Here is a 13,944-nt window from a genome sequence, read left to right as displayed (position 1 = left end):
TTTTGCATTGTTGCCAAAAGTTCAATTTTGGTTTTCATCTGACCAGAGCACCTTCTTCCACATGTTTGGTGTGTCTCCCAGGTGGCTTGTGGCAAACTTTTAAACAACACTTTTTATGGATATCTATAACAAATGGCTTTCTTCTTGCCACTCTTCCATAAAGGCCAGATTTGTGCAATATACGACTGATTGTTGTCCTATGGACAGAGTCTCCCACCTCAGCTGTAGATCTCTGCAGTTCATCCAGAGTGATCATGGGCCTCTTGGCTGCATCTTTGATCAGTCTTCTCCTTGTATGAGCTGAAAGTTTAGAGGGACGGCCAGGTCTTGGTAGATTTGCAGTGGTCAAAAATCTTTTTGTATCCAAATCCGGCTTTAAATTTCTTCACAACAGTATCTTCGACCTGCCTGGTGTGTTCCTTGTGCTTCATGATGCTCTCTGCGCTTTTAACGGACCTCTGAGACTATCACAGTACAGGTGCATTTATACGGAGACTTGATTACACACAGGTGGCTTGTATTTATCATCATTAGTCATTTAGGTCAACATTGGATCATTCAGAGATCCTCACTGAATTTCTGGAGAGAGTTTGCTGTACTGAAAGTAAAGGGGCTGAATAATTTTTCACGCCCAATTTTTCAGTTTTTGATTTGTTAAAAAAGTTTGAAATATCCAATAAATGTCGTTCCACTTCATGATTGTGTCCCACTTGTTGTTGATTCTTCACAAAAAAATACAGTTTTATATCTTTATGTTTGAAGCCTGAAATGTGGCAAAAGGTCGCAAAGTTCAAGGGGGCCGAATACTTTCGCAAGGCACTGTACATATAGTATAGTTCTTCTATGTTTCACATCGGTGTGAGATAGATACCAATGTAATGTTGAAATAGCCTGTTCTACTTTGAGCCTGTTCCAGTTATTCCAGTAGGCTCAAAATAATGAGTCTTCTCAGTATGTGTGAGATCAGGCTGTATAACCGCTAGTTGGGCAAGTGTCAGGGCTGAAGTTCATTAGACTAATAGTCCAAGTATCAACGTGTCCCAGCATGCTTTGTTTGGTGTCATAATGATGATGTTATGTTTAATGAAGGCCTTTGGCCAATGGGATAAAAATAATACATTGATATAGGCTATTGCTAATGTTTGTGGACAATCCTATATGTACAGAATATGGAGCAGAGGACTTCACCATACTTCGAGATGGACTGGCCATCATAAGCACCGTAAGTAAAATCCATTGTCATGATGCGATCCTTCATGGCAAGCATATTCTGGTAAGGCACACTGAATAATTAAAATATTGTCCTCAATTCATAATATTGCCTGTTGAACATACCTTCCTCACCCCAATGATAAAATAACTATTTTTACAGAATAAAATGGCTGTTTTTAATGATACAATACATACACCATGTTGTATCCCAAATGGCACCCTATTCCCTACATAGTGCACTAATTTGGTCAAAAGTAGTGCACTATATAGGGAATAGGGTGCCATTAAACCTAACCCTGTCACTCATGTCAAATCAATACCCCCACCCAGGGCTTGAAATATCCTGGAATGCCCTCCTTCTCTGATGACCCAGGGAAGATCTATACCCTGGACCTGTTGGACCCCAGACTCATCCCTGTGGAGCTGACAATCAAAGGAGACCTGGACCAGGACTCCTTCAACCCCCATGGAATCAGTGTCTACATTGACGAGACAGGTAAAGTATGGGAGATTTAGCTCTCACATATGAAATGAATTTGTTTCAAAAACATCGGACATGTGATAACTTCACAAAGTGGACCAGTGAGCTTTGTGTAATCACCCACCCAACCAATAAAATCCACAGTGTATATAGAGACACACTTTGACTGTGAATTTCTCTGCTAGTCACTTTCCCTCAAGACCGGCTAGACCGTAATGGCCAGCTGTTTGATTCAACAACATACAAAAATGGAAATTACACAAGATATGTTTATAATATATTTTATTAATAAAATATAAGTACAATATACAGTACCAGTCAAAAGTTTGGACACACCTGCTCATTCAAGGGTTTTTCTGTTTTAAAAAACTATTTTCTACATTGTAGAGTAATAGCGATGACATCACAACTATGAAATAACACATATGGAGTCATGTAGTAACCAAAAAGTGTTAAACATATCTAAATATATTTTAGATTCTTCAAATTAGCCACCCTTTGCCTTGATGACAGCTTTGCACACTTTGGCATGAAGAAAAACCCTTGAATGAATAGGTGTGTCCAAATATTTGACTGGTACTATATAGCAAAACAGTGCAGTATACAGTAAACTAATACAGTATACAGTAAAACAATACAGTATACAGTACAACAGTACACAGTAAAAGAGTACAGTATAAAACATGTGTCAGCAATTATTCTAGTTACTCAAGTCAGAAATCGCAGCAAATTCCTCCATTCCAGACCAGACCACTACTGTGTGTGTGTGTGTCTTCCCTGTCAATCAATAGAGAGCCTTAGACACCAGAGGAGACAGTAGAGACGATATTTCTCACTGCTGAACTCCCATCTCCTTCCAGATAAAACCATCCATCTGTTTGTTGTCAATCACCCTCAACATTACACGAGCCAGGTAGAGATCTTTCTATTTGTCGAAGAGGACAACACCATTGTGCACCTGAAAACTATAAAGCATGATCTCCTTCATAGGTAGGTGTGAGATGTTTACATTTACATGATGTGGATGAACCACATTGGCTATGTACTGTACAGTATGACCAGTGAGAGTTCCACAGTGGTGTGTTTCTGCTTGGATAACTCTGTATGTTTTTGCCCTTTACTCTCGCAGTGTGAATGACATTGTGGCTGTGGGAGTGGAGAGCTTCTATGCCACCAACGATCACTCCTATCCCAGTGCAGTGCTACACATGCTGGCTGTGATCCTGGGTCTACCCTGGGCTGACGTGGTTTACTACAGCCCTGGAGGAGTGAAGGCAGTGGGCCATGGCTTCCTATCTGCAAACGGCATCAACATGTCACCCGACAAAAGGTGCCTTCTTTGTTTCCACAATTGCAGTAAAGTCTACACAATTGAGAATCGAACAGTTTAAAATGTACAAATTGATTGTGCTCTTTGGAAGTGTGTTATGCAGTAAAACAATAAATGTGTTTTTTCCTCCCAGGTATCTATACGTGTCTGCTATTTTGGACCATGAGATTGCTGTTTTTGAGATAAAGAAAAATAAAGACTTGGTACATGTCAAGGTAAAACTTTTTCACTACATCAAATATGAACGCAAACTTCTTTACGGGCAAAATATTATATTTTGTATTGTTTCTAGAGATGGTCCAACACGCTGTAATACAATCAGACATCACATTCCTAATGATGTCTGTCTCCAACCAGTCTGTAGCCGTTGGGTCTCTCTGTGACAACATCGAGGTGGACCATGTAACAGGTGACATTTGGCTGGGTTGTCACCCTAATGGAGCAAAGGTAGCAGTATATGACCCTGAGGATCTACCTGGATCTGAGGTTAGTATGTCATTTACCATGTCCTCTCTAGTTCTATTATATTATAGGAATAAATTCACTCTGATCTCAGTTCCAAATGGCACCCTATTCCCTATAGCAGTGGTTCCCACACGTTTTATAGTCCCCTACCCCTTCAAACATTCAACCTCCAGCTGCGTACCCCTTTAGCACCAGGGTCAGCGCACTCTCAAATGTTGTTTTTTTGCCACCATTGTAAGCCTGCCACCCACACACTATACGATACATTTATTAAACGTAAGTGTGAGTTGTCGTCACAACACGGCTCGTGGGAAGTGACAAAGAGCTCTTATAGGACCAGGGCATAAATAATAATATAATAATAGTCAATAATTTTGCTTTTTATTTAACCATCTTAGATATAAAACCTTATTTGTTAATTGAAAATTGTGCATAACACACCACAGGTTAATGAGACGGGTGTGCTTGAAAGGATGCACTTAACTCTGCATTGTTGGGTTGTATTGGAGAGAGTCTCAGTATTAAATCATTTTCCACACACAGTCTGTGCCTGTATTTAGTTTTCATGCTAGTGAGGGCCGAGAATCCACTCTCACATAGGTACGTGGTTGCAAAGGGCATCAGTGTTTTAACAGCATGATTTTCCAAGGCAAACTGAGTGCAGCCCAATCCATAAATCTGGCAGTGGCTTCTGATTAAATTAAATTTTCACTGAACTGCTTGTTACAACGTTTTATGAGGCTCTCTTGTTCAGATATCGGTAATTGGACTGGAGGCAGGGCATGAAAGGGATAACCAATCCAGTTGTTTGTGTCATCCGTTTCGGGGAAGTATCTGCGTAATTTCACACCCAACTCACTCAGGTGCTTCGCTATATCACATCACCAGTTTGGGAATACCTGCCCTATAGAGTATATATCACCCCAGTTTGGGAATACCTGCTCTGTAGTGTATACTCCCTATGGGCCTTGGCCAAAAGTAGTGTAGTGCACTGTATAGGGAATAGACTGCCATTTGGGACACAGCCTATGTACCAAAAGCTTTAATTGGTTTTCTTTATCATAATTTGTTTTATAGGTCATTAGGATTCAGGACATCCACTATGAGAAGCCAGTGGTGACTCAGGTCTATGCTGATGATGGCAGTGTGCTCATAGGATCCTCTGTAGCAGCTCCCTATGAAGGAAAGCTTCTCATAGGAACAGTCTACCACAAAGCCCTGGTCTGTGATCTGAAGTAGCCAATAATTCCTTCCAGACATCTGATTTCCAAAGTCTGTGTGTGTATATATAGATGCAGTAATGACACTCAAACTGTATTGTACTCAAAGTCTATGTGTGTATATATAGATGCAGTAATGACACTCAAACTGTATTGTACTCAAAGTCTATGTGTGTATATATAGATGCAGTAATGACACTCAAACTGTATTGTACTCAAAGTCTATGTGTGTATATATAGATGCAGTAATGACACTCAAACTGTATTGTAGTCAAAGTCTGTGTGTGTATATATAGATGCCGTAATGACACTCAAACTGTATTGTAGTCAAAGTCTGTGTGTGTATATATAGATGCAGTAATGACACTCAAACTGTATTGTACTCAAAGTCTGTGCTTGTCTGGTGTAATATGATTGAAAAGTATAAATATTCCGCATGGTTGCCACAATATAACACTGTAATTACAATTGTAATTATGTTAAATGATAAGAGGCCGTCTGGGCTCTTTTAAGTTCCTTAGTACTCAATAGTGTCTGTTCCAGGTGCGTAGGAGTCAAAATAAGAATACTGGAAAAGATGAGAGACCTGCACACTGTCGAAAATGGTGGACTATTTGTATTGATTAAACAGTTATATTTCATTATTTTTCTTTGACATATTGTTGATCATCGATCTTTGGGGGAATATTTTTCAGGGGAGGGTAATGACAAAGCAAAAAATACAAAATGATTCTATATCTTATATCTCCTTTATCATAAACCACTACATCTACTCATATAAAAAACATGGAAATTGCATAGAAACACATGTAAACTTTATTTCTGTAGGCAGTTTGTAACAATAGACAAACTACATTGCTTTCAGTTTCTCATTTTAGAGTCAGGTAAATCACACTGGCAACTCTGAGGAGTCCATCGTTTGCTATATTTTCCTTCTTTTACTTTTCCCACAGACCAAAATGTGTGTTTAACATCGAGATAAAGATAACAGAGAAGACATGAAGTTGTCCAGACTGTGTTCATGATCTTAGGCCTTGATAATCTTGGGTCATACATTTCACTGATCACTATGTTAAGGAAAACCGTTGAAAATTTGTTTCCACTCCTCACCACCAGTCCAATCTGGTTGTCCCAGGACCTTGTTATGATGCTTCTACATCATTCAGTTCAGATGGATAAAAAGGTGATAAATGGGGTGATAAATTAAAAGGTGTGATGGGGTGATAAATTAAAAGGTGTGATGGGGTGATAAATAAAAAGGTGTGATGGTACAATAAATAAAAAGTTGTGATGATCCGCGGACCCATCACAGACCCATCATACCTTTTTATTCATCTGAATTCACAGGTTTTCTGCACCAACCAAACTTCTAGGAGAGCGTGATAGTCCCCTTTTGATTACATCATTCAGTTCTCCAGGAAGAGGATGGATCCAAGGCTTCAGCCTTTCTCATCATTCTCCTCTCCCGAATCCCCCTCCACTACCTTTGATACAGTAAACCTATTCTCTCCACCATCTTGATTCTGAACATTCTCCTCTTTGTTGATGTTAGGACCTAGATCGACGGGGTTTAGGTTCTCTTTTGAGTTGGACACATAAACAGCCTTCGCTCTAGTGTCCCTATCCAGACAGTTCTCCTCAAACACAGGGTCTTTCATAAAGACAGGGTCATCCTCGATAAGCCTCTGCCCCTCCTCTCCCATCCCAAAGCTGCTGAGTAACATATTGTGACTGATGCTAAGGTGGCGCCTCAGGCGGCGTGGGGAATGCTCCAGGGTTTGGATATTCGTCCCCAGGATGTCACTACAGCTCTTTGAACGACTCAACTCCTTGAATTCCGTCTTCGGCTTCGCGGCAGCGCCAATCTGCCTGATGGCGGTGCTGTAGTCCTCATGCTTCTCAGACAGGAAGTTGAAGATGTCGACGGCGGTGGGGAGGCGGCGAGGGCTGCGGATGTCGTCCTTCTCGAACTGCCATCGATGGTCAGGTGGTCCATCCTGTGTCTCTGTCTTCTCTTCTTCAGGACCTTGTGAGCCGACACAACCATGTGGACGTTCCAGCTGAAGAACAGAGACAGCCAGGCCAGACCCATGTAGATCCACACCTCTGCAAACACCCGGTACAGCCTTGGGTAGTCTATGTTTGGATTGATACCTGTGGAGTCAAAAAGAGAACATAGTTTAATTAAGTATATGTCACCCTTTCTTCAGCTTGGACAAAGCAGGATTGCACCAGGCAATGAATCCAACTCCAAATAACTGTATGATCCTCTAACGTGAATTAGGTGATATCATGATATCTCTTAAACATAGACTAATATTTTCTGAGGAATGCCATCTACTTCATGAAAAGCCTATGTAACTACCTGCGACGTAGTCCCCGAAGCCGACAGTGGTGAGGGTGATGAAGGAGAAGTAGAAGCCCTCCAGGTACGACCATCCCTCCAGGGACATGAACACAAACGGGGGGATCACCAGGTGTACCAGCAGACCCCACAGGAGGAAGATGGCCATGCAGATCAACTGGACCTTTTTCTGCAGACGTCACAATCAATCAATCATTTAAATGTATTTAAAGAACTTTGTGACAACTGCTGATGTAAAAAGGGCTTCACAGTGAGCCGGCCTAGACCCCAGAGAGCAACCAAAGCAGCAGCTGCACAGTGAGCCGGCCTAGACCCCAGAGAGCAACCAAAGCACAGTGAGCCAGCCTAGACCCCAGAGCAACCAAAGCACAGTGAGCAGACCCTAGAGAGCAACCTAAGCAGCAGCTAAAGCACAGTGAGCCGGCCTAGACCCTAGAGAGCAACCAAAGCACAGTGAGCCGCCTAGACCCCAGAGAGCAACCTAAGCACAGTGAGCCGGCCTAGACCCCAGAGAGCAACCAAAGCACAGTGAGCCGGCTAGACCCTAGAGCAACAAAGCACAGTGAGCCGGCCTAGACCCTAGAGAGCAACCAAAGCACAGTGAGCAGACCCCAGAGAGCAACCTAAGCACAGTGAGCCGGCCTAGACCCTAGAGAGCAACCTAAGCAGCAGCTAAAGCACAGTGAGCCAGCCTAGACCCCAGAGAGCAACCAAAGCACAGTGAGCCGGCCTAGACCCCAGAGAGCAACCTAAGCACAGTGAGCCGGCCTAGACCCCAGAGAGCAACCAAAGCAACAGCTAAAGCACAGTGAGCCAGCCTAGACCCCAGAGAGCAACCAAAGCAGCAGCTAAAGCACAGTGAGCCAGCCTAGACCCTAGAGAGCAACCTAAGCAGCAGCTAAAGCACAGTGAGCAGGCCTAGACCCCAGAGAGCAACCTAAGCAGCAGCTAAAGCACAGTGAGCAGGCCTAGACCCCAGAGAGCAACCTAAGCAGCAGCTAAAGCACAGTGAGCCAGCCTAGACCCTAGAGAGCAACCAAAGCACAGTGAGCCGGCCTAGACCCCAGAGAGCAACCAAAGCACAGTGAGCCAGCCTAGACCCCAGAGAGCAACCAAAGCACAGTGAGCCGGCCTAGACCCCAGAGAGCAACCAAAGCACAGTGAGCCGGCCTAGACCCCAGAGAGCAACCAAAGCACAGTGAGCCGGCCTAGACCCCAGAGAGCAACCAAAGCACAGTGAGCCGGCCTAGACCCTAGAGAGCAACCAAAGCACAGTGAGCCGGCCTAGACCCTAGAGAGCAACCAAAGCAGCAGCTAAAGCACAGTGAGCCGGCCTAGACCCTAGAGAGCAACCAAAGCACAGTGAGCCGGCCTAGACCCCAGAGAGCAACCTAAGCACAGTGAGCAGACCCTAGAGAGCAACCAGCACAGTGAGCCGGCCTAGACCCTAGAGAGCAACCAAAGCACAGTGAGCCGGCCTAGACCCTAGAGAGCAACCAAAGCACAGTGAGCCGGCCTAGACCCCAGAGAGCAACCTAAGCACAGTGAGCCGGCCTAGACCCCAGAGAGCAACCAAAGCACAGTGAGCCGGCCTAGACCCCAGAGAGCAGCTAAAGCACAGTGAGCCGGCCTAGACCCCAGAGAGCAACCAAAGCACAGTGAGCCGGCCTAGACCCCAGAGAGCAACCTAAGCAGCAGCTAAAGCACAGTGAGCCGGCCTAGACCCCAGAGAGCAACCAAAGCACAGTGAGCCGGCCTAGACCCCAGAGAGCAACCAAAGCACAGTGAGCCGGCCTAGACCCCAGAGAGCAACCTAAGCAGCAGCTAAAGCACAGTGAGCCGGCCTAGACCCCAGAGAGCAACCAAAGCACAGTGAGCCGGCTAGACCCCAGAGAGCAACAAAGCACAGTGAGCCGGCCTAGACCCCAGAGAGCAACCAAAGCACAGTGAGCCGGCCTAGACCCCAGAGAGCAACCAAAGCACAGTGAGCCGGCCTAGACCCCAGAGAGCAACAAAGTGTGAGCCGGCCTAGACCCCAGAGAGCAACCAAAGCACAGTGAGCCGGCCTAGACCCCAGAGAGCAACCAAAGCACAGTGAGCCGGCCTAGACCCCAGAGAGCAACCAAAGCACAGTGAGCCGGCCTAGACCCCAGAGAGCAACCAAAGCATCAGCTAAAGCACAGTGAGCCAGCCTAGACCCTAGAGAGCAACCAAAGCATCGGCATGTGACACAAGTGACAATGTTAGACCAATCCCTTTGATTTGACCATGTCAATTGTCATTTTTGAGTGTTCCACCAGATCTGGTGATAAGGCTAACATGTCTTGTAGGCTAACACTTCTCCATTAGTTGGACCATACAGGATTCAGTCATTAGTACCCAGCTACAGTGGCTAAACGTGGCTTACCATTGGCGAACCGCTGTTAATAAATGATTAAGTCATGTATTGCACCTCCCCAAAAGTCATTGATAGAAATCCAAATCAGTACATTAGACGTGCTGAGAGACTCCCAGTGAGTCTTACCACACTAAGGCCTTTGAGTACCAGGACCTGTCCCAGGCGCTTGGCTCTGTCTCCGAAGAACGAGCCCAGCTCACTAATCCAGGTGAGGCAGAGAGGGATCCCACACAGGCCATACAGGATGCAGAATATACGGCCGCCAGCCGTCTTTGGGGCAACATTACCATAACCTGCAAATCACAAACGTATAGGCTTTCAGACAGGGGTGGCAGCTTCATTTGTGCTATGGTTAGACATTGGGTAACTGAGTTAGCAGCTGTTATCGGAGAGAGATGAACATGATTCAATGTTTCCAGTGTTGTATTCAACATATTACCCACCTATGGTAGTGACAATAGTGGCAGCAAAGACAACCGAATTGGTCCAGTCCCAGTTGTTGTAGGTATTCTCTCCAGTGATGGTCACACCTTGTCCAGCAGCGTCTGACACCACCTAGGGAACAGAGTGGGTTATCACACTGTACAAACAGAGCTGATCTTAACCGGTAACGGGTTTCATTGGGATTCATTTCAGGAGTCTTCACACTCTAGGTAAACACAGAGTGACTTTGGGAATCTAAATTCACTGAGATTGAGCAAATAAAAATATAATATGTTCCCACTTTGATTTGTTTGAAAAGTATATTTTAGTCATTACACACAAACAATAGACCCCTGTTATATATTTCCAGAACCTTCAAATAGAAGGACACAACCGTAATGAAGGAACTGACAACGCCCTCTGTAGTCTCGTCAACACGACCCTAGACAGCAGTGGCATTGAAACATTGGAGGCAACCCGGATATCTAGAGAGACAACGCCCTCTGAAAATATGCTGCCCCTTGGCTATTCCACGGTAGCAGAGTGGCACTGAGACTCTGATTTGACACTATAAAATGGATGATTGCAAAGTTAAACAAAACATACAACTCTGCACAGGGACTACTTTTAACAATTTCCACTGAAAACATATTGGCTTGAAGAACAGTGCAGACGCAAAGTTTGGCAACATAATGACTGCAATCTTCTGACGTCATTCTGTTACCAACGTTGCATCTGCATTGTTATCGGAGCAAAGAAAATGGCAAACCAGTTCTTCTGAACTGTCCTAACATGCTGACTTGGCTCCTTGGTTGAAGAGCACAGAGATGATGAAAACGTATGTAGGCTCATCAGTGATGTGTTCTGTTGCTATAATGGAAACTTGATTTATAAGCGTAGAAGTACTCCAAGCTTTTACTGCAACAGTGAAAATAATATATTCATAATAACATATAAAAATACAAATATGCACATATATTATCATTAACACAGCCATATCAGTACTGACAAGGACTGAAATGTCCCAACTTGACAAGCTTTGTTTAGATTAAATAATTTCAGATGATCTACAATGTTATTTTTTCAGGTAAAATGACCCACAAAGCATTTGACATCAGGCATCGCCTTTTGGACGTCTTTTTCTGATCCTCCATATTTTGGGGGTATTTTTTTGGAGCCCTGATTTCAATGTCCACGAAGGTGGATTTTTGGCCTATATTTGGCCCAAACACAGACGTGGAGCTGGTCCACACAGACCAGATGTGTACTTTATCATTACAACAATACCCAGCTACTGTTTGTTTGTACATGTATATTTTGGACATTCAGCAGATGCTCTTATCCAGAGGGACTTACAGTCAGTGTATTCAACCAAGGTAGATAAACAACAACATATCCCAGTCATAGCAAGACAAAATATTCTGTAGACATTACTCAGAATGTTATTGTAGTTAAAGTGGTCTGTTGGTTCATTCTGTATGCTGGCCTACTTTGATCATCATTGCAGCCAGTTTTAAAGCATTTGGAACAGATAACATTACTGCATGTGATAGATGGGAGCAATAATACATATTTGGTTTCTTACTTAATAGAACATGTATAGCATTTAATTTTTTGCCATAGAATCAATGTCTGAAAAATACACATTTTCAACGTCTGGAAAATACATATTTTTTCCCATTCATTCAGCCTCTAAAATGCACCTGATTTCAACGTCCAGAAAATAAGTATTTTTGACATCCATATAACACTTATTTTCGAGGTCCCAGAGGTCTAAGCTTTCATTCAGCACCTGAAATGCCCTGGGTATGTTTATTATCCAGGGACAACGTCCATGGGCCTAAATAGTTGTCGAACAGTAGGCCTAAAACATAGTGGCAATTCTATGGTAACAGAGGGATTCTGAGACTCGGATTTTTTTTCACTTTAAAATAAACAAAAAACAATGATTGCAAAAAATTCAACAAACCACACAACTCCATGCACAAGGACTACTTTTAACAACTTCCACTGAAATGTTTACAATACATTTGCTTGAAGAACAAAAGTGCATAGAGTTGTACGGTTTGTTTAACTTTGCAATTATTGTTTTTTGTTTGACATACATTTGAAATGGAAAAATCCGACATTCAGCAATTGCTGTTACACCTTGGAATCGCCCATGGTGTAAAATACAGTTTTAGAGACATAATAAAGTTCCAATGCTGACCAAGCTGACAACACAGTAATGATAATCATTAAAACGCCGATTGGGAAGATAATACATGTATTCTAAATTGAATCCCTACATACCCCCAAAATATAGTTCAGATCTTCTTTAGTCAAGCACGGATATGTTTTAAGAATGTTTTCCTTTTGACGGGAATATTCGGATTTGGCCAGTTTCCAATTGGGTTCTTCAAGTATTTGAAATATTGCTGCCCCGATCGATAGGTAAAAAATGATACCTGACGTTAATACAGGACCCTTATCAGACATTGCCGATCACTTCAAAGTAAACCTCATTATAAACTCGCATCAGAATTGTTGCCCAAAACAAAAAATAGGACGCGTGTTGCATTCAAACCTCTTCCTGGTTCCTGTGCTGGGTAATTACAAACGTGGGAGACTGGGATTGTGATAATGCAATGGAGGAGGACAAATTCAACCCAGTCCACATACAAGACATCGTTTCAGGTGTGCGCCATTGTTTAGCCTATAGTATCATTTTCAAAGAGACAGAAAAACGTTATGTGCCTTTCTGACTTCCACAACCTAGCTATATGGGTTTAAAGCTGGAATCCGTAGCTGTGAAACTGCCACGTTCGCCTAGCTACTTCAAACAACGAACACTGTTTTTTCCCCCTCAGACATCATTGCACATCATTGCAGTGCGATAGAACAGCAGATTATGTACTTCTCAAGCTTCACAATCAAAGCCAAATCAATAAGAAACGCGACCAGTGGCACTGTTCACTGTATGCTGATCTCAGATGTAATGCTGTGTGGATTAAAGGTCTCAAATTAAATATCTTTATTGAGTTTTGACTGATTGAAAGTCTCTGTCTGTGGATGTGTTTATGGAAAACAGCCACAAAGACGTCTACCTTTACGAAAACAGATTACAGTATAACTGGTGTATGCTGCAAATACCGCATCCAAAATAATACCGTTTTTTTACTGCAGTAATTTTGCAGTGTATTTGCAGTTCAACTTCAGTACACTGGTTATTCTGTAATTACTGCGTCCAAAATACCACAGTTGACTGCAGTTACTGCACCTTTACGGCTGTTTCAAAACGGACTCTTTTTTTTGTAAGGGTATAATTGGTTCAGATTTGGTCTGGTCCATTTGCCCGCAAACACAGATGACTAAGTTTTGTTTGGACTGCACAGTACAGTAGAGAACTATACAGTAACCGACTGTACATTACATTAAAAAAGTAGAGTACAGTACAATACAGTATAGTTCAGTACAGTATAATGTACTGAATTGTATCCTACTTTACTCTAATGTACTCTACTTAATTAAACTACTGTACTCTACTGAATCAAACTCTACTGTACTGTATTATCCTGTGCTCTACTGTACTGAACTGTGTCGTACTGTGCTGTTCAAGTTTGTGAAGCATAGCCTAGACGTCTATGATTCTTTCAGATTTGGTCTGGTCCGGAGCAACCACATTTGTACTTAGTATAATTTCCAGTTTGCAAGTATTTGTTTTTTACATTTACATTTTGGTCATTCAGCAGATGCTCTTATTCAGAGCGACATACAGTCAGTGCATTCAACTAAGGTAGATAAACAACATATCACAGTCATAGCAAGACAAAAAATATGACTGAGAATATTACTGAGAATGTTATTGTAGTTGATGTGGTCTGATGGTTTATTCTGTAGGTTGGACTACTTTGAACATCATTGCTGCCAGTTTGTAAGCTTTTGGAAAGCTAACATAAGTGCATGTTTACAGATGGGAGCCATAATATATATTCTATGTTGCAATCTTCGCTCGGCTCCTCTTTCCTATATTAAATGTATTTAAAATGTATTATTGTGATATTATGTTTA

The 13,944-nt window shown here is 42.7% G+C and overlaps 1 protein-coding gene and 1 pseudogene across 1 annotated transcript; one reads left to right on the top strand and one right to left on the bottom strand.

The window, feature by feature from the left end:
• The first annotated feature begins 1,154 nt into the window (after positions 1-1,154).
• Positions 1,155-5,349, top strand: LOC124025810 (serum paraoxonase/arylesterase 2-like). The gene is made up of 7 exons (XM_046339133.1): positions 1,155-1,222; positions 1,543-1,708; positions 2,554-2,683; positions 2,823-3,023; positions 3,157-3,238; positions 3,381-3,509; positions 4,566-5,349. Exons 2-7 carry the CDS (start codon positions 1,561-1,563, stop codon positions 4,725-4,727), a joined length of 852 nt encoding a protein of 283 aa, XP_046195089.1. The 5' UTR covers positions 1,155-1,222; positions 1,543-1,560; the 3' UTR covers positions 4,728-5,349.
• A 555-nt stretch (positions 5,350-5,904) lies between these two features.
• On the bottom strand, positions 5,905-12,454 carry LOC124025808 (annotated as a pseudogene).
• Between the last annotated feature and the right edge of the window lie 1,490 nt (positions 12,455-13,944).

Source organism: Oncorhynchus gorbuscha, unplaced genomic scaffold (assembly GCF_021184085.1).
Source record: "Oncorhynchus gorbuscha isolate QuinsamMale2020 ecotype Even-year unplaced genomic scaffold, OgorEven_v1.0 Un_scaffold_2455, whole genome shotgun sequence".
Taxonomy (NCBI): Eukaryota; Metazoa; Chordata; class Actinopteri; order Salmoniformes; family Salmonidae; genus Oncorhynchus; species Oncorhynchus gorbuscha.
This window is presented reverse-complemented; position numbering and strand designations above follow the sequence as displayed.

Excerpts from the sequence above, each read along its gene's own strand:
- LOC124025810 (XM_046339133.1), top strand. The coding sequence starts at position 1,561 with ATGCCCTCCTTCTCTGATGACCCAGGGAAGATCTATACCCTGGACCTG. Across the intron at positions 1,709-2,553 it reads TGTCTACATTGACGAGACAG|ATAAAACCATCCATCTGTTT; the intron begins GTAAAGTATGGG and ends ATCTCCTTCCAG. Across the intron at positions 2,684-2,822 it reads AAGCATGATCTCCTTCATAG|TGTGAATGACATTGTGGCTG; the intron begins GTAGGTGTGAGA and ends TTACTCTCGCAG.